The sequence below is a fragment of the Cetorhinus maximus genome, chromosome 5 (genome assembly GCF_964194155.1).
Source record: "Cetorhinus maximus chromosome 5, sCetMax3.hap1.1, whole genome shotgun sequence".
Taxonomy (NCBI): Eukaryota; Metazoa; Chordata; class Chondrichthyes; order Lamniformes; family Cetorhinidae; genus Cetorhinus; species Cetorhinus maximus.
Genome location: NC_135883.1, coordinates 172415384 through 172438023, shown reverse-complemented (window position 1 = coordinate 172438023; position 22640 = coordinate 172415384). Strand labels below are relative to the sequence as shown.

The 22640-nt window shown below is 45.3% G+C and overlaps 1 protein-coding gene across 2 annotated transcripts in view; it reads right to left on the bottom strand.

Annotated features, from left to right (window-relative positions):
* The window catches only part of ppp2r5d (protein phosphatase 2, regulatory subunit B', delta), a 184799-nt gene that overhangs the window by 52308 nt on the left and 109851 nt on the right, over positions 1-22640 (bottom strand). For both annotated transcript variants that reach the window (XR_013576687.1, XM_078542811.1), the window contains exons 4-8: positions 20469-20668; positions 17036-17146; positions 16194-16286; positions 10249-10379; positions 7836-7895 (exon numbers count right to left, since the gene is read on the bottom strand). Coding sequence is in view for 1 of the 2 variants with exons in the window: in XM_078542811.1 (XP_078398937.1) it covers positions 7836-7895; positions 10249-10379; positions 16194-16286; positions 17036-17146; positions 20469-20668 (595 nt within the window). In the remaining variant the exon portion in view is untranslated. The remainder of the gene's footprint in view (positions 1-7835; positions 7896-10248; positions 10380-16193; positions 16287-17035; positions 17147-20468; positions 20669-22640) is intronic.

Sequence of the window (22640 nt, the reverse complement as noted above, 5' to 3'; positions counted from 1 at the left end):
TTTTTGTAAGTTCAGTAGTCTAGTTAAAAGGTTGGTAAGGTAGCTGACTCAGCTGACTGTGTGACAGTTAACTGTCAATCACCTGAAGCCTGATTAGGGCCTGAATATGTGTTAAATACTATTTGAAGCTTAACTAGTGTGAGTCACCTCTGCTCTATTTAAGAAAGGGACTATCCAGAAGCACACAACAGTGTGCTTGCACATGAACAGGGGAGAGAGCTCATCGTGAGTGAGGCACAGCCAGAGTGGGTATTGGCAATTTGGTGCACAGTGGGAATTCGGAGAATAGGGGAAGAGGTGCTCCTTGCACTTTTTCCTTGCTATCCAACTTCTTAAATCTTCAGAGTGTGGTCTTGCCCTGCTGCAGCAGTACGGGCTACAAGGGAAAGGATAGACTGGCAAGTAGTGGGTCAGGTTGGGTAAGTATTTACGATTTTAATTGCTTATCGTTTAAGGTCTTTTTGTGGTTTATAGTTTGTATATTCAATAGTAACGAGGATCAGGAAAGAAGGGCCCTAGGGTAATTGATTTAAAAGGTTTAATTTAAAGGGATAAGTCATGGCAGGAGCGCTCAAAGTCGTAGTGTGCTCCATGTGGGAAGCCGGGGACATTTCCAGTGCCTGGGACCAGCATGTGTGCAGGAAGTGTGTCCAGCTGCAGCTCCTGGAAGCTCGGGTTTCAGAGCTGGAACGGCGGCTGGGGACACTGTGGAGCATCTGTGAGTCTGAGAGCATCGTGGATAGCATGTTTAGAGAGGTGGTCACACCACAGATGAAGGGACTTGAGGAAGGAAGGGAATGGGTGACCACCAGGTATTCCAAGAGAAACAGGCAGGTAGTTCAGGTGTCCCCTGGGGCCCCACTCGCAAATCGGTATTCCATTTTGGAGGCTGATGATGGTGCTGGTTCCTCCAGGGAGTACAGGCAGAGCCATGCTTCCGGCACCACAAGCAGCCTGTCTGTACAGGAAGGGAGGAAGAGCAATAGTAATCGGGGATTCTATAGCCAGGGGAATAGAAAGGCGCTACTGTGGCTGTCAGCGTGACTCCAGGATGGTATGTTGCCTCCCTGGTGCCAGGGTCTGGGATGTCACTGAACGGCTGCAGGGCATTCTGAAGGGGGAGGGTGGTAAGGCTGAGGTCATGGTACATGTTGGTACCAATGACATAGGGAGAAAGAGGGATGAGGTCTTGCATCAAGAATTCAGGGAGTTAGGCAGTTGACTAAAAAGCAAGACCTCTCGGATTGTAATCTCTGGATTACTCCCAGTGCCACGTGCTAGCGAGCTCAGAAATAGGAGAATAGCGCAGATAAATACGTGGCTTAAGAATTGCTGCAGGAGGTGGGGTTTTAGATTCCTAGATCACTGGGACCATTTCTGGGGAAGGTGGGACATGTACAAGCGATACGGTCTACAGCTGAACAACAGCAGGACTAACATCCTTGCGGGTGGGTTTGCTAGTGCTATTGGGAGGAGTTTAAACTAATTCGGCAGGGGGAGGGGACACAGAATGTTAGCAGAATAGGGACACATCATAATACAGTAAAACAATCAAGACAGAGGGAGTACAGCTGCATTAAGTTTCAAGGGAGTAAGGCAAGGCTGGATGGCCTCTATTTTAATGCCAGGGGTATTACAGGTAAAACGGATGAGTTAAGGGTGAGGATTGACACGTGGAATTGTGATATAGTAGCCATCACTGAGACGTGGTCGAGGGAGGGGCAGGATTGGCAGCTCAACATTCTGGGATATAGAATCTTCAGGTGAGACGGGGAGGGGGTAAAAGACAAGGAGGCGTTGCATTATTAGTTAAGGAGTCAGTTGCTGCAGGAAGGAGAGATGATATCTTGGAGGGGGCATCGAATGAAGCTTTGTGGGTAGAGCTTAGGAATAAAAAAGGGGCAGCCATACTGTTAGGTGTTTATTACAGACCCCCAGATAGTCAGCGGGAAATTGAGGAATAAATATGTGCGATAAATAAACAATTTGCGGAGGTGTGTAAAAACAATAACAATAGGGTAATTATATTAGATGATTTCAACTTTCCCAACATTAATTCGGATAGACATAGTGTTAAGGGCTTGGATGGAGTGGATTTCTTGAAATGTGTACAGGAGAACTTTTTAGGACAATATGTAGAGGGTCCAACAAAGGACAGCGCAGTGCTGGACCTAATTCTGGGGAATGAAGCCAGACAATTGGCTGAGGTGGTGGTGGGCGAGCATTTTAGTGATACCGACCACAACATGGTACAATTTAAGCTTGTTATGGACAAAGAAATAGACAAGTTGTAAAAAAATGTTTTGGATTGGGGGAGAGCAGAGTTTAGTAAAATAAGGCAGGATCTGGCCAAGGTAGACTGGGAACAGCTACTTGTGGGGAAATCTACAGAAGAGCAGTAGGGGATGTTCAAAAAGGAAATGGGGAGGGTACAGGCTCAACATGTTCCTTCTAGGGTGATAGGAAGGAGTAACCAGCCCAGAGAACCATGGATGAGCAGAGATATTCAGGTTACGATGAGAAGGAAAAGAGAGGCTTTTAGCAGGTACAAGGGAAGTAAATCAGCGGAGGCATTAGTGGAGTACAGAAAGTACAGGGTGGAGCTTAAGAAAGCAATTAGGAGAGCAAAGAGGGGATATGAGAAAGCTCTGGCTGGTAAAAGTAGGGAAAATCCCAGGATATTCTATAAGTATATCAATGGGAAGAGGATAACCAGGGAAAGAGTAAGGCCCATAAGGGACCAAGGGGCCAATCTATGGGTGGAGCCAAAGGACATCGCTAGAGTGTTGAACGAATACTTCACATCCATCTTCACCCAAGAGAATGGGGATGAAGGTATCAAACTCGGGAAGAGAAGCTGCGAGGCTCTTCAGCAAATTGATATAGGGAATGACAAAGGTATTGGAGGTGTTGGCAGGCTTAAAAGTGGACAAATCTCCAGGGTGGATGATTTGTGTCCCAGACTGCTGAGGGAGGCTAGGGAGGAGATCACAGGGGCTCTGACCCAAATTTTTAATTCCTCTCTAGCCACGAGGGAGGTGCCAGAGGACTGGAGAACAGCTAATGTAGTTCCGCTATTTAAGAAGGGTTGTAGAGATAAGCCAGGGAACTACAGACCAATGAGTCTCACGTCAGTGGTAGGGAAACTATTGAAGAAAGTTCTGAAGGAGAGAATCTATCTCCACTTGGAGAGGCAAGGTTTGATCAGGGATAGTCAGCATGGCTTTGTCAGAGGGAGGTCATGCCTAACAAATTTGATTGAAGTTTTTAAGGAGGTGACCAGGTGTACAGATGAGTGTAGTGCAGTTGATGTAGTTTATATGGATTTCAGCAAAGTCTTTGACAAGGTCCCACATGGGAGACTTATAAAGAAGGCAAATGCACATGGGATACAGGGTAATTTGATAAGGTGGATTCAAAATTGGCTTAGTTGTAGGAGACAGAGGGGGATGACAGAAGGATGCTTTAGTGATGTACCACAGGGATCTGTGCTGGATCCCCTATTATTTGTCATTTATATAAACGACATAGATCAATATGTGGGGGGTAGGATTAGTAAGTTTGTGGATGACACAAAGATTGGCTGGGTGGTTAACAGTGAGGTTGAGTGTCTTGGGCTACAGGAAGGTATAGACGGGATGGTCACATGGGCAGATAAGTGGCAGATGGAATTTAACCCTGAAAAGTGTGAGGTTATACACTTTGGAAGGAGTAATTTGACAAGGAAGTATTCAATGAACGGCATGACACTAGGAAGTTCTGAGGAGCAAAGGAACCTTGGCATGTGCGTCCATAGATCTCTGAAGGCAGAGGGGCATGTTAGTGGGGAGGTGAAAAAGGCATATGGGACACTTGCCTTTATTAATCGAGGCATAGATTACAAAAGTAGGGAGGTCATGTTGGAGTTGTATAGAACCTTGGTGAGGCCACAGCTGGAGTACTGTGTGCAGTTCTGGTCGCCACATTATAGGAAGGATGTGGGTTCTGCCGAAGGGTCATGAAGACTCGAAACGTTAACTGATTTCTTCTCCACCGATGCTGCCAGACCTGCTGAGTTTTTCCAGGTAATTCTGTTTTTGTATGGGAAGGATGTGATTGCACTGGAAGGGGTGCAGAGGAGATTCACCAGGATGTTGCCTGGGATGAAACATTTAAGTTATGAAGAGAGGTTGGATAGACTTGGGTTGCTTTCGTTGCAGCAGAGAAGACTGAGGGGCGACCTGATCGAGGTGCACAAGATTATGGGGGGCATGGACAGGGTGGATAGGGAGCAGCTGTTCCCCTTAGTTGAAGGGTCACTCACAAGGGGAAATAAGTTCAAGGTAAGGGGCAGGAGGTTTAGGGGGGATGTGAGAAAAATCTTTATTCACTACAGGGTGGTGACATTCTGGAATGTGCTGCCTGGGAGGGTGGCGGAGGCAGGTTGCCTCACATCCTTTAAAAAGTACCTGGATGAGCAGTTGGCACGTCATAACATTCAAGGCTATGGGCCAAGTGCTGGTAAATGGGATTAGGTAGGTAGGTCAGGTGTTTCTCAAGTGTCGCTGGAGACTCGATAGGCCGAAGGGCCTCTTCTGCACTGTGGGATTCTGTGATATAGAGAGCAAGCAATAAAATGGAGTTGAAGCCCATGATCAGTCATGATCGTATTGAATGGTGCAGCGGGCTTGGTGGGCCATGTGGTCTACTCCTGCTCCTATTATGTTCATCAATGACCCTCCCTTCACCATAAGGTCAGGAGTGATTGCAGTGCTCAGTACCATTCTCAACTCCTCAGATAATAAATGCTCACAAGTAGTAAGAGTTGGACAACATCCAGGCTTGGGCTCACAATAGCAAGTATCATTTGCAAACAAGTGCCAGGCAATGACCATCAACATGAGAAGTTTAATCACTTCCCTGTGGCATCACTGGGTCCCCCTACTAGTCTTATGCTGGGGTTCACCACTGAGCAGAAGTTTATACAGACAAAGTCAGAGTCTGGCCATTTTGCAGTGAATGACTCTCCTCTTGAATCCTCAAATTCACTCCAGCAGCTACAAGGCACAAGTTCGGAGTGTGATGGAATACTTTCCATTTGTTTGAATAGGTGTAGCTCTAACACCAAATGGGTCAAACAATACTTCAAGTTGCTCCACTGCCCTGGGAAGTGCTCATCCCATGGGTCAAGGTTCTACCTTGCACAGGAAAACTGAAAGGTCTGAAGGTGGATAAATCACCTGGACCAGATGGATTACATCCCAGAGTTCTGAAGGAGATAGCTGAAGAGATAGTGGAGGCGTTAGTGGTGATCTTTCAGGAATCACTGGAGTCAGGGAGGGTCCCAGAGGACTGGAAAATCGCTAATGCAACCCCCCTGTTTAAGAAGGGAGTGAGGCAAAAGACGGGAAATTACAGGCCGATTAGCCTGACCTCGGTCGTTGGTAAGATTTTAGAGTCCATTATTAAGGATGAGATTTCAGATTACTTGGAAGTGCATGGTAAAATCGGGCAAAGTCAACATGGTTTCATCAAGGGGAGATCATGCCTGACAAATCTGTTAGAATTCTTTGAGGAGGTAACGAGTAGGTTAGACAAAGGAGAGCCAATGGATGTTATCTACTTGGACTTCCAGAAGGCCATTGACAAGGTGCCGCACAGGAGGCTGCTCAGTAAGATAAGAGCCCATGGTGTTAGAGGCAAGGTACTAGCAAGGATAGAAGATTCGCTGTCTGGCAGGAGGCAGAGAGTGGGGATAAGGGTTGTCCGTCTCAGGATGGCGGCCGGTGACTAGTGGAGTTCCGCAGGGGTCAGTGTTGGAACCACAACTTTTGACTTTATACATTAATGATCTAGATGAAGGAACTGAGGGCATCCTGGCTAAGTTTGCAGATGATACAAAGATAGGTGGAGGGACAGGCAGTATTGAGGAGGTGGGGAGGCTGCAGAAGGATTTGGACAGGTTAGGAGAATGGGCAAAGAAGTGGCAGATGGAATACAACGTGGGCAAGTGTGAGGTCATGCACTTTGGTAGGAAGAATAGAGGCATAGACTATTTTCTAAATGGGGAGAGAATTCAGAAATCTGGAGTGCAAAGGGACTTGGGAGTCCTAGTCCAGGATTCTCTTAAGGTTAACTTGCAGGTTGAGTCAGTAGTTAGGAAGGCAAATGCAATGTTGGCATTTATTTCGAGAGGACTAGAATATAAAAGCAGGGATGTGCTGCTGAGGCTTTATAAGGCTCTGGTCAGACCACATTTAGAATATTGTGAGCAATTTTGGGCCCCATATCTCAGGAAGGATGTGCTGGCCCTGGAGAGGGTCCAGAGGAGGTTCACGAGAATGATCCCAGGAATGAAAGGCTTATGAGGAACGTTTGAGGACTCTGGGTTTATACTCGATGGAGTTTAGAAGGATGAGGGGGGATCCGATTGAAACTTACAGAATACTGAAAGGCCTGGATAGAGTGGACGTGGGGAAGATGTTTCCATTAGTAGGAGAGACTAGGACCCGAGGGCACAGCCTCAGAGTAAAGGGAAGACCTTTTATAACAGAGATGAGGAGAAACTTCTTTAGCCAGAGAGTGGTGAATCTATGGAATTCATTGCTACAGAAGGCTGTGGAGGCCAGGCCATTGAGTGTATTTAAGACCAAGATAGATAGGTTCTTGATTGGTAAGGGGATCAAAGGTTACAGGGAGAAGGCGGGAAACATATCAGCCATGATTGAATAACGGAGCAGAGTCGATGGGCTGATTGGCCTAATTTCTGCTTCTATGTCTTATGGCCCCAGGCCACGGTTCCGCCAACGCCCCCCCCCCCCCCCCCCCCCCACCACTGGTCCCTGGACCATGGATCCACCTCCCATGGCCCTGGTGTCACGGTTCTACTCCCCACAGCGCTTGGCTGCGGTTCCACTCACCACGGCCCTTTGGCCACGTTTCCACCCTCCTCGGCCCATAGGGCATGGTTCCATCCCCACTGACCCCTGGGCCACAGTTCCACCCTCCCAGGCTCGTTGGCCACGGTTCCACCCTCCTCAGCCTCTGGGATACAGTTCCACCCTCTCCAATCCGTGGGCCAAGGTTCCAACCTCTGTGGTCCATGGGCTACGGATCAACTCTCCCCGATCCGTGGGCCATGGTTCCACTCTCCCCGGTCCGTGGGCCATGGTTCCACCCTCCCCCAATACGTGTGCCAAGGATTGACCCTCCTGGCCCACGGTTCTACACTCCCCTGATCCCTGATCCACAATTCTACCCTCCCCAGCCCATGGGCCACGGTTCTATTCTCCCTGATCCCTGGCCCACAGTTCCACCCTCCCCGATCCCTGGTGCACGGTTCCACCCTCCCCGATCCCTGGTGCATGGTTCCACCCTCCCCGATCCCTGGTGCACGGTTCGACACTCCCCGGCCCATGGGCCACAGTTCCATCCTTCCTCAATTCCTGGTCCATGGTTCCACCCTCCCCCGATCCCTGGTTCCACCCTCCCCAGCCTGTGGGCCATGGTTCTACACTCCCTGGCCTGTGGGCCCCGGTACTACCCTCCCGTCAGCATGTGATGCTTTGAAAAGTGTAACACCAGATTCCTACACTGGGTGCCTGACTTTCCATACACAGATTCATTTGACTGGATAATATTCTCGAAATATATGATGGGATGATTTCCTCTTTTTAGCAAGCACATGTAAAGTTGTTGCCTTTACAAAAAGCAATGTTCTAAATTATTGAATTTCCCCATAGTTTCTGAAGTCAGTAACTTTGTTCAGACACAGCCAATAATAGTCTACAGTGAATGTTCTTTTCAATTTATTTAGTTATACAAATCAGAACAGAGTCAACCAAACCACCACTTACCTGCCCAAAATTTCTAGAAGCTCTGCAATCCCGTTATGGTGTTCAGTTTCATATATAAACCTAATAAGGAGGGTAAAAAAGGAAGTTTTAACAATAATCAGAATCACAGGATGGGAGGTGGCCATCATGCTGATGCCAGCTTAAAAAGAGCTATTCTTTCCCTGTAGCCCTGCAAATTTCTCCTCTATACACACACCTTGCAAATGCGCACCAAATTACCAGGCTTTTTCCATTGCCTTCAGAATTTTATTATTTAAAATGGATCTGTCAAAGACATAGAAATATACTTGCTGAAAATTATTGGGTTAATTCCATAAAATCTGACTGCTTTTTGTCTTGCAAGCTTCATCAATTACATCAGGGCACAGGAACGTTCAATATCCTCTTTCAGATGTGGAAGTGCAGCCTAGGCCTGTTGCCTCATCTGAATCATTGGGAACCTAACAGAACTAACTTCGGGAGTGACTGAGGAGCTTATGTTAGGCTCTGACATTCACTCTAATGCACTATTCCCCCAGCTACTCATGATGTACCTATGCTGGGCTAGATATTTCTGACCAGGAGATGATGACTAAAGGCATGTCAGCACATTCCATTTCAAGATAAAACAAGAAACTATGAATGCTGCAAATCAGATGAAGATGAAATGCTGGAAATGCACTGAACAGCCAGCATCTAAGCCTCAAACAAGCAACTAAGGAGGTGCCTATTGGGGCAACTAGTTCTCCAACATTCAAGAGGAGTCACTGTTTCGGAAAGAAAATGACAGGCCTCAAAATTTAATGTGGCCACTGGAACATTAAGCTCTTACAAGCAACACATCCTTTCAACATTTCCCTCCTCTCCTGAAGGTGGCACTCTAGGACCCCCATCAATACTTAGCTCAGCTTGATCCTGTCCCCACACACAATGCAGAAAGGGTGAAATAAAAACAGAAAATACTGGAAACATTCAGAAGGTCTGGCAGCAGTTTCTGTTCTGATTTTTAAAAAATTTATTCATTCAAGGGATGTAGGCATCGCTGACTAGGCCAGCATTTATTGCCCATCTCTAATTGCCCTCAAGAAGGCGACGGTGAGCTTGCCTTCTTGTACCGCTGCAGTCCATACGGTGTAGGTACACCCACAGTGCTATCAGGGAGGGAGTTCCAGGATTTTGACCGAGCAACGGTGAAGGAACGGCAATATATTTTCAAGTCAGGATGGTAGAGGGAGGGGAACTTGCAGGTGGTGGTGTTCCCATGCATCTGTCCTTCAAGATGGTCGAGGTTACAGTTGGAAGGTGCTGCTGAAACAGACTTGGTGAGTTGCTGCTGAGCATCTTGTAGATGGTACACATTGCTGCCACTATGTGTCAGTGGTGAATGTTGAAGGTGGTGGATGGGGTGCCAATCAAGCGGGTTGCTTTATTCTGAATGATGTAAAGCTTCTTGAGTGTTGTTGGAGCTGCACTCATCCAGGCAAGTGGAGAATATTTCATCGCACTCCTGACTCGTGCCTTGTAGATGGTGGACAGGCTTTGGGGAGTCAAGAGGCGAATTACTCACCCCAGAATTCGCAGCCTCTGAGCTGCTATTGGAGCCACAGCGTTTATATAGCTGGACCAGTGTGGTTTTTGGTCAATGGTAGCCCTCAGGATGTAGCTAATTTAGAACGGTGTACAGATTCTGATATAATTGCACACTGAATGCTAAACAATGGAGGTGGAGCTACGCCAACATTTATTTCAAGCAGATTAAATTGCAGTTTAAGTTGGCATTTCATTAATGGAGATGAATAAGCTGCAGCACCATTAGTACGTTGCACAACAAGCTACAAAGACACTAAGCCCTGTATCAGTATAATCTAATACCCAAAGGATAGAAGCATGCGGGAAGGGGGTTGACCGAGCTTGTTAACCCTACACTGGTCCACTATTTCTGAAGCCAATAGAGGCTTTTACTTGATGAACGCGACATATTTCATCAAATATACGTAAAGGGGAGTGGTCAGGGAAATGTGCAAGGTTGTCAGGTCTATGGGGAAGAATATTGGAAAGTACACCAGTGAGCAGGAACCATACAGCAAAGGGGCAGGCCATACAGCCCGTCATGCTGGCTCTTTGGAAGTGCCAACCAATTAGTTCCACTCCCTTGCTCTTTCCCCACAGCCCTGAAAATGTTTCCATTTAAGCATTTATCCAATTCACTTGTGAGAACTATTATTGAACCTGCTTTTACCACCTTTTCAGGCAATGCATTCAGAACTCAAAACTTTCCCTTCAAGGACCTGGGTAGACATGCCAACTTTGGTTTGAAAAAGTAAAAAAAAAAATGGCATTCTACAAGTGTAAAACATACTCAAAACAGATTTTATCACTTTCTACACCAACCCCACTCTGCTCCTCTTCAAGCAAAATGTTAGGACACAATTACCTGTAAAAGATATTATTGATTTGTCTCCGGATGTATGCCCTCAAGCCCAGGAACTTGCCATAGATTCTATGAAGAATAGTCTTGAGGAAATCTCTCTCCCTTGGATCCTCACTATCAAACAATTCCAACAGCTGGGAGAGGAATAAACAATACAAAACCTGTTGTGATTGCTTGATTTGTACTCTTTCATACAGTTTGTGCGCAAGCCAGGACAGCGTACACAGTATGTGCGCGCACTGGGACAACACACACAGTATGCGCACGTGCGCTGGGACAGCATACACAGTATGCACACGCGCTAGGACAGCTTACAGTGTGTACATGTGTGTGTGCGCATGTGTGAGGACAGCATACACAATATGCATGTATGTTAGGACAGCATACACTGTGTGTGTGTGTGTGTGTGCGCGTGTTAGGACAGCATGCACAATATGCCTATGCTAGAGCAGCATACATAGTACGTGTGTGTGTTAGGACAGCATGCATAAAGTATTGTGTTCGAGGACAGCATACATAGTGTGTGCGTGCTAGGACAGCATGCACAGCATGCGCGCGCTAGGACAGCATACACGTGTTAGGACAGCATATACAGCATGCGCACGCTAGGACAGCATACACAGCATGCGCGCGCTAGGTCAGCATACATAGCATAAGCGCGCTAGGACAGCATACACAGCATGCGCGCGCTAGGACAGCATACACAGCATAAGCGCGCTAGGACAGCATACACAGCATGCGCGCGCTAGGACAGCATACACAGCATGCGCGCGCTAGGACAGCACACAGCATGCGCACGCTAGGACAGCATACACAGCATGCGCGCGCTAGGACAGCATACACAGCATGCGCGTGCTAGGACAGCATACACAGCATGCGCGTGCTAGGACAGCATACACAGCATGCGCGTGCTAGGACAGCATACACAGCATGCGCGCGCTAGGACAGCACACAGCATGTGCGTGCTAGGACAGCATACACAGCATGCGCGCGCTAGGACAGCATACACAGCATGCGCACGCTAGGACAGCATACACAGCATGTGCGTGCTAGGACAGCATACACGCGCTAGGACAGCATACACAGCATGCGCGCGCTAGGACAGCATACACAGCATGTGCGCGCTAGGACAGCATACATAGCATGCGCGCGCTAGGACAGCATACACAGTATGCGCGCGCTAGGACAGCATACACAGCATGCGCGCGCTAGGACAGCATACACAGCATGTGCGCGCTAGGACAGCATACATAGCATGCGCGCGCTAGGACAGCATACATAGCATGTGCGTGCTAGGACAGCATACACGCGCTAGGACAGCATACACAGCATGCGCGCGCTAGGACAGCATACACAGCATGTGCGCGCTAGGACAGCATACACAGTATGCGCGCGCTAGGACAGCATACACAGTATGCGCGCGCTAGGACAGCATACACAGCATGTGAATGCTGGGACAGCATTAGTCTGTATTATGCATCATGCCACTTTACAAGTGTCTGGTCCACCACTATTTATATTAACAATGCATTCTATTTCAACATGTTTAGCCACTTACTATAAACTAAAATAAAAGGTCTGAGAAATTACTCTACAGTTTCAATACTAAATCAGAAGGGAGTAGAAACCGCGTATTTACAGAGGACAGCACAAGTCAGGAAGTTTTTTTTAAATTCATTCATGGGCTGGGCCAGCAATTTTTGCCCATCCCTAGTTGTCCTTGAGAAGGTGGTGGTGAGCTGCCTTCTTGAACTGCGGCAGTCCATGTGGTGCAGATACACCCACAGTGCTGTCAGGAAGGGAGTTCCAGGATTTTGACCCAGCGACAGTGAAGGAACAGCGATATATTTCCAAGTCAGGATGGTGAGTGGCTTGGAGGGGAACTTCCAGATGGTGGTGTTCCTATCTATCTGCTGCCATTGTCCTAGATGGTAGTGGTCATGGGTTTGGTAGGTGCTATCGAAAGAGCCTTGGTGAATTCCTGCAGTGCATCTTGTAGATGGTACAAGCTGTTGCTACTGTGCGTCGGTGGTGGAGTGAATGTTTGTGGATGTGGTGCCAATCATGCAGACTGCTTTGTCCTGGATGACGTCAGTCTTCAAATGTTGTGGGAGCTGCGCTCATCCAGGCAAGTGGGGAGTATTCCATCACACTCCTAACTTGTGCCTTATAGATGGCGGACAGGCTTTGGGAAGACCAGAGGTGGATTGCTCATCGCACTATTCTTAGCCTCTGACCTGCTCTTGTAGCCACAGTATTTATATGGCTAGGCCAGTTCAGTTTCTGGTCAATGGTAACCTCCAGGATATTGGTAGTGGGGGATTCAGTGATGGTAATGCCATTGATGAACATCAAGGGGTGATTCTCTCTTGTTGGAGATCGTCATTGCCCGACACTTGTGTGGTGCGAATGTTACTTGCCACTTGTCAGCCCAAGCCTGGATATTGTCCAGGTCTTGCTGCATTTGGACATAGACTGCTTCAGTATCTGAGGAGTCGCAAATGGTGCTGAACATTGTGCAATCCTCAGCGAACATCCCCACTTCTGACCTGATGATGAAAGAGAGATCATTGATGAAGCAGCTGAAGATGGTTGGGCTGAGGGCACTGCCCTGAGGAACTCCTGCAGTGATGTCCTGGAGCTGAGATGACTGACCTCCAACAATCACAACCATCTTCCTTTGTGCTAGGTATGACTCCAGCCAGCGGAGAGTTCTCCCCGTGCCCAGTTTTGCTAGGGCTCCTTGATGCCACACTCTGCCAAATGCTGCCTTGATGTCAAGGGCAGTCACTCTTACCTCACCTCGGGAGTTCAGCTCTTTTGTCCATGTTTGAAGCAAGGCTGTAATGAGGTCAGGAGCTGACTGGCCCTGGTGGAGCCCAAACTGGGCATCAGTGAGCAGGTTATTGATAAGCAAGTGCCGCTTGATAGCACTGTTGATGACCCCTTCCATTACTTTACTAGTGGTGGAGCGTAGACTGATGGGGGCAGTAATTGGCTGGATTGGATCTGTCCTGCTTTTTGTGTACAGGACATGCCTGGGCACTCTTCCACATAGCTGGGTAGATGACGGTGTTGTAGCTGTACTGGAGCGGCTTGGCTAGGGGCGCAGCAAGTTCTGAAGCACAAGTCTTCAGTACTATTGCTGGAATGTTGTCAGGGCCCATAGCCTTTGCAGTATCCAGTGTCTTCAGCCATTTCTTGATATCACGTGGAGTGAATCGAATTGGCTGAAGACTAGCATCTATGATGCTGGGACCTCCAGAGGAGACCGAGATGGATCATCCACTCGGCATTTCTGGCTGAAGATTGTAGCAAATGCTTCAGCCTTATCTTTTGCACTGATTTGCTTGGCTCCTCCATCATTGAGGATGGGGATATTTGTGGAGCCACCTCCTCCAGTGAGTTGTTTAATTGTCCACCACCATTCATGACTGGATGTGGCAGAGCTGCAGGGCTTAGGTCTGATCCATTGATAGTGGGATCGCTTAGCCCTGTCTATTACTTGCTGCTTATGCTGCTGGCACGCAAGTAGTCCTGTGTTATAGCTTCACCAGGTTGACACCTCATTTTTAGGTATGCCTGGTGCTGCTCCTGGCATGTCCCCCTGCACTCTTCATTGAACCAGGGTTGATCCCATGGCTTGATGGTAATGGTAGAGTGGGGGAGATGCTGGGCCATGAGGTTACAGATTGTGTTTGAGTACAATTCTGTGGCTGCTGATGGCTCATAGTGCCTCATGGATGTCCAGTCTTGAGTTGCTAGATCTGTTTGAAATCTATCCCATTTAGCATGGTGGTAGTGCCACACAGCACGATGGAGGGTATCGTCAATGTGAAAGCAGGACTTCGTCTCCACAACGACAGTGCGCTGGTCACTCCAACGATACTGTCATGGACAGATGCATCTGCAGCAGGGCAGGTTGGTGACAATGAGGTCAAGTATGTTTCTCCCTCTATTTGGTTCCCTTACCACCTGTCGCAGACCCAGTCTATCAGCTATGTCATTTAAGACTCGACCAGCCTGGTCAGCAGTGATGCTACCGAGTCACAATTGGTGTGGACATTGAAGTGTGCGCCCTTGCCACCTTCAGTGCTTCCTCCAAGTGGTGTTCAACATGGAGGAGCACTGATTCATCAGCTGAGGGAGGGTGGTACGTGGTAATCAGCAGGAGGTTTCCTTGCCCACGTTTGACCTGATACCACGAGACCTCATGGGGTCCGGAGTCGATGTTTAGGACTCCCAGGGCAACTCCCTCCCGACTATATACCACTGTGCCAGCACCTCTGCTGGGTCTGTCCTGCCGGTGGGATAGGACATATCCAGGGATGGTGATGGTGGTGTCTGGGACATTATCTGTAAGGTATGATTTCATGAGGATGACTACATCAGGCTGTTGCTTGACTCGTCTGTGAGACAGCTGTGCCAATTTTGGCACTAGTTAACTTGGACTTTGCAGGATCGACAGGGCTGAGATTGCCGTTGTCATTTCCAGTGCCTAGGTCGATGCTGTGTGGTCCGTTTGGTTTCATTCCTTTTTTTATGACTTTGTTGCAGTTCGTTACACCAACTGAGTGGCTTGCTAGGCCATTTCAGAGGGCATTTAAGAGTCAACCACATTGCTGTGGGTCTGGGGTCATGTGTAGGTCAGACCAGGTAAGGACATAGAAACATAGAAAATAGGAACAGGAGTCTGCCATTCGGCCCTTCGAGCCTGCTCCGCCATTCATTATGATCATGGCTGATCATCCAACTCAATAGCCTGCTCCCGCTTTCTCCCCATATCCTTTGATCCCTTGCGCCCAAGAGCTATATCTAACTCCTCCTTGAAAACATACAATGTTTTGGTCTCAACTGCCTTCTGAGGTAGCGAATTCCACAGGCTCACCACTCTCTGGGTGAAGAAATTTCTCTTCATCTCAGTCCTAAATGGTCCACCCCGTATCCTCAGACTGTGACCCCTGGTTATGGACTCTCCCACCATCGGGAACATCCTTCCTGTATCTACCCTGTCCAGTCCTGTTAGAATTTTATAGGTTTCTATGAGATCCCGCCTCATTCTTCTGAACTCCAGCAAATATAATCCTAACCAACTCAATCTCTCCTCATTTGTCAGTCCCGCCATCCCAGGAATCAGTCTGGTAAGCCTTTGCTGCACTCCCTCTATAGCAAGAACATCCTTCCTCAGATAAGGAGACCAAAACTGCACACAATTTTCCAGGTGTGGTCTCACCAAGGCCCTGTATAATTGCAGGACGACAGGGTTCCTTCCCTAAAGGACATTAGTGGACCAGCTGAGTTTTTATAACAATCGACAATGATTTCATGGTTATTCATTAGATTTTTTAGTACCAGATTTTTTATTGAATTCAAATTCCACCATCTGCTGTGGCATCGAACCCGGGTCCCCAGAGCATTACCCTGGCTCTCTGGATCACTAGTCCAGCAACAATACCACTACGCCATCGCCTCCCCCTATGACAAAATGACAACATTTTTCTTTGGATTGGAAATATTCCAAGGGCCAAAGCTGAAACAGAAACTTGCTCAGTGATAGAGTGTCAGTCTGAGCACAATGTCTTAGACTAGTTTATTTACACGCTGGCAGAAAATTTGCACCAATTATTATAGAACAAATCACTATTAAGTCCATGCTGTGCATTGGTCCTTTGGATTAGACAACCACCTCACTCCCAAGGCTCTATGGAAATCACGCCATGGTCAGCTATCAGGTGGATCAGTGACCCCTCCCTCTCACTGCATGGTGAAAAGCCTGGCTGAAGCCCCACACCTCCTAACAGTATGGCCAAGACTAGCATTGTATTGCTTTGCTAAAGTTAGAGGCATCAGTACAACATTTTACCACAAACAACACCCAACAATACACCACTCTGCTACCCATCTGAAGCTTTTGCTTTTTCATGGCAAGCAATAATGGGTCTACTCACCGATAGGACAAATTTCTGGTCAACATACTTTTTTGCTACATTTGGTTGAAAATCGGCGCACTCTAGGAACCTCAGGAAAAATTCGTAGACCAGCTGGAAGGAGGGACAGAAATTAGTGTAAATCAGTTTTCCCGTTGCTTGACTGAAATTAGATTCTCAAATGAGTGTGCGTGTAATTTTTTTTTAAAAAAAGGCTGGCTAACTTTATGTACATAAATTGCCTTTGTGCTAAAATAGCCTTCAGCCTACATAGAAAGTGTTAATTACAGTGAGACGAGGCTAACTCCAGTTTTGCATCCAGTGATCTGCCTGCTGTAGAAGGCCTGTAGTCAAGGTGCCCCTCCTTTTTAAATGCCTTATAAAGAGGAAAGTTGAAGATTGTCCAGGCCAGGGAACAGAATACTTTTTCACTTGTAGCACCTAGTTCTGCCATTTGAGTACTGCCAGGTAGGGTTAGACAGAGAATGGAACTCAGTCTAGTGCGCGCCCTAATCGCAATGAGCAAGATCAAGATTGCTCAAACTCATTACGCTTTTGACTCTTTGGCTGGTAAAAGGTAATTTGCTTCCCCTCAGTTTGGGTTGCATGTGATCATCACATCCTGGGGATGCCCTCCTTCTGAAGGGATCAATACTTAATGACAATAGGAGAAGTAAAAACTAGAGCAGTAAATGCTGGAATTCTCAATTCAAATGTTATTTTCCAGGGGCATATTTTCCTGTAAGCTTCTGTATTACTAACTCCTGAATACCTGCCCTAGTTTTGAAGAAATCCACCCGCAACTTGCTTTCTAATGTCAAATATCCGTGACCTCTACCACTCTCAGCAATGCTGGATCTTACCTGGAGATGTGGCCAGGCAGCCTCAAGTGTGGGCTCATCTTCTTCTGGATCAAATTCTGCCCCAGTGGGGTTAGATGATGGTGGCAATGTCCTGAATAAATTTATTGAAAACTGGAGAGAACAAACATCTTACAGTTAAAGACAAAAGATAGAAAGAAAACAGTTGAACATTTGAAGCCCTGTAACAAAAGAGGTTGTTTTAGTTCAAAGTTACCAACCAGAGAGAGGGAGGTCAACATACCAAATTAGCACAATTTGGGCAAAGGCCAAATCTTCCAAGTTATGGAAAATAGGAGCTAATTGTTGGGAAACTGAACAGTTTATATAAGCTGGTAGCTTCCAGCAATTCCTAACTCAGCTACAAGAAAACATAGGTCCTGCTTCATTAGTTTTAAATTTTTTTGGTAAGCAATACATTGTCTTGTTGATCTTACACAATAGATTCCAAAAGGCTTATGACAAAGGACCACACAGCAGGCTCTTGGAAAGATTAGATCTTAGGGGTTTATTTGGCAGATACTACACTAATAGCAAATGGTTAAAGTCGGATAGGCAGAGGATTGTCATCTATGAGAGTAGAACTGAATGAGGCCAGGTAACAGTGGAGTTCTACAGGGCTCGATGTTGAGGGACTGAGGCTGATTAACATGAATAATTTGGATAAGACCATTAATTTCCTTCTTCAAATTCACAGAAGATACAAAAACATACACAGGGATGACTAGCAAAATCAATAGTTTGCAGACCTAGTTACATAAGATAAGGCAATGGCCAGTGTGCAGCAAGTGGTCTTCATGCAACTCATTCTTAAACAAAAGTTAAGACATTACAGCTTGGAAGCAGGCTGATTAGCACAACCAATACATGTTGGTGTTTATCTTCCAAGCATATTTATATGACGAAGGAACGCCTGTTAAAATGTCACCGATCAAGAAAGTTACCTGGTAATATTTAATAATTCATCAAAAAGGTACACAAGCAACATCAGGTGGGTATAGGGAAAACAAATAGGATTTTAGAGTGTGTAGCATGACCAGTTATCAGGATGGGTTCCAAGAGTTTACTACAGAGATTATGTAGATGGATTTCAAAAGGGTACATCATACTTGACCAGCCTTTAATCCAGATAAATGCACGGTAATACATTTTGGTAGGGAGAATGAGGCCACATACACCCTGGAAAATAAGTATCTGAATGGGAAAAACAGGGAGATTTGGGGAACAGGTACACAGATCACTAAAAGTGAGGCCAGTTTTAAAAAAGGCAAACAAAGCAATGGGGTTTATTTCCAGAGGGATGTGAAGGAAAGAAAGATTTGTATGTTCATGACCACCGACATCTCAAATTGCTTTACAGCCAATGAAGTACTTTTTTTGAAGTGTAGTCACTGTTGTAGGAAACACGACAACTAATTCGCACTCAGAAAACTCCCACAAACAGCAATGTGGTGATGACTAGATACTCTTTTTTTGTAATGTTGACTGAGGGATAAATATTGGCCAGTACACTAGGATAACCCCCCCTGCTCTTCTTCAAAATGGTGCCATGCGTCTTTTACATCCACCCAAGCAGGTAGATTGGGCCTCAGTTTAACATCTCATCCGAAAAACAGCACCTCTGAGAATACAATGCTCCCTCATTACTGCATTGGATTATCAGCCTTGATTTCTGTGCTTAAGCCCTTAAGTGGGACCTGAACCCAGAGCCCTGTGATTCAGAGGCAAGTGTGCTGCCAATTGAGCCACAGCTGACACTCTAATAGAACTGAAAAGCTGAAAAGTTAGGATTAAACTTGTATAATACTTTGGTTGGAGCATTCTTGGAGAGTGCACAGTTCAATTCTATTACATGAAGGGCACAGAGGCAATGGAGAAGGTGCTTAAAAGATTTGCTAGAATATAATCAGAGGTCATATATATCATTAGGAATGATTGAACAGGTTGGGATTCAAGTTTAAGAAAGGGTAGACAGAGAGAAGATGTTTTCAGTTGCAAGCAAGACTAGAACTAGGGGCCATGTATATAAGATGGTCACTAATAAATCCAATAGGCAATTTAGAAGAAACATCTTGACCCAGAAAATGTGGGTCAGAATGTGGAATGCACTACCACAAGGAGTAGGTGAAGTGAAATGAATAGCATAGATTAATTTAGGGGGGAAGATAGATAATCACAGGAGGGGGAAAGGAATAGAAAGATATGTTGCTAGGGTTAGATGAAGAGAGGTGGGAGGAGGCTTGTGTGAAACAAACACTGGCATAGCCTTGTAGAGCCAAATGGTTTTTGTGCTGCAAGACTCAAGAGGGCATATGATAGGAGTTTATAAAATGAAGGATAGAATAATTTGAGATGGATAAGGATGGTAGGACTAGAAGTATATAAAATCCACGGGTTAGAACCAAATTAGATGCCATAAACTATTTTACCCAGACACTGAGCACCCTCTGAAACAGCCTATCTACACAAGATTTGAATGTAGTCATTATAATTCATTAAAGAGGAACATGACAAGCTCAAGAAGTGGACATTTCCAGTTATGGAGGGTAACTCACTAGTTAGCTGTGAGTCGTCTCTGATAGCTTTTGGGACAAGGAGTGTAATTTTCCAGAGATTCCTTTCAATCAGTTGCAGTTTTGCCTTTCCCAAAACATTGCCTTAGTTCAGGGATGGATTTGTGTGGTTGGATGTGACTGGCCTGATGAAGTACCCTTTTTTTCTCATTTAAGCAGTACAAACTGCACACCTTTCTCACAGGGCAATTAGCAGGGCGGCCAGGAGATCACCACCAGTATGTTCCCCTCTCCTGCCCCTTCCCGTCAGCTGTCTGTCATCATCACTTTTTAAAGCAGGGTACAGCTTTTTAAGGGTTTCATATGTCACCTTATTACTGATTGTCAACATAATGCTCATTATTACCAGGCAACATTATAATTACAAACAAAAACTAAGAGCTTAAATTTATATAGCACCTTTCACAGCCTTGGGACTCCCAAACTCCTCCACAACCAATTAAAGCGCTTTTGGAAGTGTAGTCATTGTTATATAGGAAATGTTGCAGTCAATTTGCACAAAGCAAGATCCCACAAACAGAAATTAAAATACTGACTAGGTAATTTATTTTAGTGATATTGGTTGAGAAAATATTGCCCATGACACAGGGGAAAATTCTCTGCGCTTCTTCAAATAGTGCCATGGATTTAAGCATCCACTTGAGACTTGGTCTATGTCTCATCGAAAGGACAGAACCTCTTCCAGTGCAGAGCTCCTAAGTTAGATTATGCGCTCATGTCGGTGGACAGGAACTTCAATTCTGACCAACTAGCAACAATGCTATCAGAGTCTAGGCTGTCAACTGAAATGTTAATTGGAACAGCACAAAAAATGAGCCTGTTCTCTCTACAATGTATACAAAACAGACATCCACACAGCATACCATAATAACAGCCTCAGGGTAAATAGCCTCTGTAATGACATCCCGATTGTGCGTGATGTATTCCACCATCTCGTTCAAACCTGCACGTTTCACCTCTTTGTATTTGAGGTCACTGAGAGGGTCAGAGACAAAATCGAAGAGGACGCAGCATTGTCGTAACTTCTGAACAAACAGCTCTTCCCTCTCATGAGTCTGTGCATCTAGGAAAGGAGAAAATACACAGCAGTTTAAGAAGTGCTGCAGCTATCCAGCATAATAGATTAAAAACATTCATCATCTGCTCAGAACACTTGCCTCCAGAATGGTTCCAATGTTGTCACTAATATTTCATTGAAGTGTAATGGTAGCACATGACATCTTCATACAGTATGTTCCTGAATGATTTAAAAAACATCCACACCTGTACAATAGCTTCATAAAAAATGTACATCTATACATAAACTAGTTTTGTAAAATATATGAATGGCTGCACATCTATATGTATAATAGCATCAGAAAGTATTAATGTACATCATGAACCCAATGAAAGAAAAGCAAAAGAAAAAATCCAGTAAGAGTTCTAGAATTCGTCCTTTTAGAATTAAGTTAAATAGAAAGAACATTTTAAGCTGTAATGTGAACATTGGTGGTTATAGGTCTGTCATCACTGGCAGAAGTGGTGGGAGTATTTTGAAGTGATCAATGAGGTATTACAAGGATATGTTATATCACATTAAAGCACATTGGCTTAAATATAATTGTTTATTCTTGCCATCAAAGCGCAAACATAAAGATAAACCCCTGTGTATACAGGGAGCAAAAGCTAAACACTACGGATGCTGGAGATCTGAAATAAAAACAGTAAATGCTGGAAAAAACTGCAGATCTGGCAGCATCTGTGGAGAGAGAATCAGAGTTAGCGTTTCGAGTCTAATATGACTCTTCTTCAGACCTCAATACAGGGAGATTCTTTCTAGGATAATTATCCACAAGTTGCATCTGAAATTAACCAATGTTACGACCACAGCCAATGTTATTTGCTGAGCAAGCCAAATCCTAGAGGGAAACTTGTTTTATTGATCATAATCTTTTTTTTTTGTATTTTGAAAACGAGGAGAAAACTACTGATCCCAGAAGCACAGAATTCCAGTAACACTTGTAAGATTTTAAAATAAAAAGATTAATAAGATGAAAAAAACTTAAGCTCACAAAATTAAAATTACGCAGTTAACGGTCTTACAAAACATTCCCCCCCCAAAAAAACACCACTTGGTCAGAACGCACAAGTAAGCTATTTGGCAACAGCTCCCTTATAGATTTTTAACCATAAAAATACAGTAATATTACCCAAGGCAAAACTGCTACTTTAGTAAAGCATACCACACGACTTCTCAATTTCTTCCACTCTGCTGTGGAAATCCAAAAAAGTTCAGAAGCAGACTGCTCCTTAAAACAAAGATTTTTCTGGCCTGAAACTGGATGGCTGCTTCAAATTCAAACTTTTCGCAGCACAAAGCTGGTCTCAGGACATTTCCCCCACACTGCCAACACAACTCAACAAAACATCTTTTTGCCCTTTCATCCTAGATTCCATTGTCCTACGTGCCTCTTCAAACTCAACTTTCCCAAAACATAAAAATCTTTCATGTTTTCTTATTGCCTCCACTTTTGGGTCAAATAAAATTTAATAACTTTCCCTTGTTTACTTATGAAACCTTTGTACGCTGTAAAAGTCACTTGTCACTTCTAAACTACCCTTTGAAATTTAACAGTTGGAAGTCAAATCCCAAACTATCGCCTAATGCAAATTTTAAAACCCAACTTGTAAATCCACCCCACCAGAGCCTCTCCTTACAAATGCATGCATCAAGCATCTTTACCTTTCATTTCTCAGTTCCCACAGACAAGCTGTCTTTACTAACTTTCCCTCAGTTTAATCATGGACACACACACACACAGCCTTCTTTACAGAATACCACCATATTCCCAAAAATATTTTAAAAAAATCCATCTTCAAAGTAATGATTTTGTTAAAGTGGTCTACTGACTGAGATGGGCGTGTGCACTCTCCACATTTATGGATGAGGAACTGCATTGAGCAGACAATGGCAAAAGTCGAATGTTTAGGTATCTAAGACACGTGTGTTCAACTCAACATAACACAAGTGTAGATTTGAGGCCCCAGAGATGCTC